Genomic DNA, 2,500 nt, shown 5'->3' with positions numbered 1-2,500 from the left:
GAAACTAGTTAGTATGCATCAGAAATGAGTAAGTATGAACCAGAACATTTGAATCTAAGACGAACAAATAAACGTAGAGAATAAGTTGAGACAAAACACAAAGATCCAAATGTTCAAAAGAGTTATTTTTGAAAAAGGACTTTCGAATGAGAGTCAGACGTGGAGGACCGAGTTTGTCTCATTACTGCACAAAGAAAAACGTAAACTTTTGAACTTTTATAGAATCAGAAGCATATTTTACTAACTTTACTTTTATTGATTTTCTTCAGATGATCTGAATGACAGAATGTCGTGTTTATGGACAATAACTGATGTTAAAAGATGTACGGAAGATTTCTCACAAGCACATTTTACTCTCGTCACATGTTTAGATATTCTATTATAATATTAAGAATATTAGAAGCATGTGAGACGTCATCGGAGAGGACAAAAACTAAATAAATGGTAAAGTACTTTAAGATCTATGAAGATCAGAGCAGCTTTAAACCAACTAAATAAAATAGAAAATATGTATTTTACTTTGAAATATTGTTTTGGATTCAGTTTTGTAAGTGAAAGTATAATCACTGAGAGAAGTTTAAGAATATTATTATGTTTCATCTTGTTTTGGAGTGTTTTAATACTTTTATTCTGACTCTTCAACAAATGATCTATTTCCTCGTCATTAACCGGACTGAATTATTCCAAACTGAACCTGGAACTCGATTTGAAACTTGTTGGTTTGTCTACAGTGATCAGTTTGACCTGGACAGACTCGATCACTACAAGAGGTTTCCACCCCCTCTGATGTCACACTGACCCCCTCTGATGTCACACTGAACCCCTCTGATGTCACACTGACCCCCTCTGATGTCACACTGAACCCCTCTCTCCCGTCCTGTAGGAACTAAAGAAACAGCGTTCATCTACGCGATGATGGCGGCGGGGCTGGTCCACGGCGTCACGCGCTCCTGCAGTCAGGGAAACATGACGGAGTGTGGTTGCGACACTCAGCTGCAGGGCGGCGGCTCGCAGGTGGAGGGATGGCACTGGGGGGGCTGCTCGGACCACATCCAGTACGGGATCTGGTTCAGCCGCAAGTTCATCGATAACACCCTCAAAAACACGTCGACGACCAGCGGAGGATACACACTGAGCACCATGAACCAGCACAACAGTGAGACTGGACGGCAGGTGAGGACGACACAAAACATATTGTTTCTGGTGGTACACTTGACTTGGAACTTGTTGGTATTCACTCGTAACTTGACTTGGAACTTTTTGACTTTAACTCGTAAATTGACTTGGAACTTGTTGGTCTTGACTCGTAACTTGACTCATAACTTGTTGATATTGACTCGTATCTTGTTGGTCATGGCTCGTAACTTGTTGGTATTGACTTGTAACTTGTAGGTATTGACTCGTAACTTGACTCATAACTTGTTGGTATTGACTCGTATCTTGTTGGTCATGGCTCGTAACTTGTTGGTATTGACTTGTAACTTGTAGGTATTGACTCGTAACTTGTTGGTATTGACTCATAACTTGTTGGTATTGACTCGTAACTTGACTTGGTACTTGTTGGTCTTGACTCATCACTTGTTGGTATTGACTCGTAAGTTGATGGTCTTGACGTGTAACTTGTTGCTATTGACTCATAACTTGATGGTCATGACTCATAACTTGATGGTCATGACTCGTATCTTGTTGGTCATGACTCGTAACTTGTTGGTATTGACTCGTAACTTGTAGGTATTGACTCGTAACTTGTTGGTATTGACTCGTAACTTGACTAGGTACTTGTTGGTCTTGACTCATCACTTGTTGGTCTTGACTTGTAACTTGTTGGTATTGACTCGTAACTTGTTGGTATCTACTCGTAACTTGATGGTCATGACTCGTAACTTGTTGGTCTTGACTCATAACTTGATGGTCACGACTCGTAACTTGTTGCTATTGACTCATAACTTGATGTTCATGACTCATAACTTGATGGTCATGACTCGTATCTTGTTGGTCATGACTCGTAACTTGTTGGTATTGACTCGTAACTTGTAGGTATTGACTCGTAACTTGTTGGTATTGACTCGTAACTTGACTAGGTACTTGTTGGTCTTGACTCATCACTTGTTGGTCTTGACTTGTAACTTGTTGGTATTGACTCGTAACTTGTTGGTATCTACTCGTAACTTGATGGTCATGACTCGTAACTTGTTGGTCTTGACTCATAACTTGATGGTCACGACTCGTAACTTGTTGCTATTGACTCATAACTTGATGGTCACGACTCGTAACTTGTTGCTATTGACTCGTAACTTGTTGGTCATGACTCGTAACTTGATGGTCATGACTCGTAACTTGATGGTCATGACTCGTAACTTGTTGGTCTTGACTCATAACTTGATGGTCATGACTCGTAACTTGTTGCTATTGACTCGTAACTTGATGGTCATGACTCGTAACTTGATGGTCATGACTCGTAACTTGTTGCTATTGACTCGTAACTTGATGGTCATGACTC

At 40.3% G+C, this 2,500-nt stretch overlaps 1 protein-coding gene across 1 annotated transcript in view; it reads left to right on the top strand.

The window, feature by feature from the left end:
- Positions 1 to 2,500, top strand: part of wnt16 (wingless-type MMTV integration site family, member 16) — a gene marked incomplete at both ends in the record, with an annotated part of 6,624 nt that overhangs the window by 2,861 nt on the left and 1,263 nt on the right. The window contains one exon of the mRNA XM_079183808.1: positions 884 to 1,173. Coding sequence (XP_079039934.1) covers positions 884 to 1,173 — 290 coding nt within the window. The remainder of the gene's footprint in view (positions 1 to 883; positions 1,174 to 2,500) is intronic.

This window comes from Pholis gunnellus (assembly GCF_910591455.1).
Source record: "Pholis gunnellus genome assembly, chromosome: 22".
In the NCBI taxonomy this organism is placed as follows: domain Eukaryota; kingdom Metazoa; phylum Chordata; class Actinopteri; order Perciformes; family Pholidae; genus Pholis; species Pholis gunnellus.
This window is presented reverse-complemented; position numbering and strand designations above follow the sequence as displayed.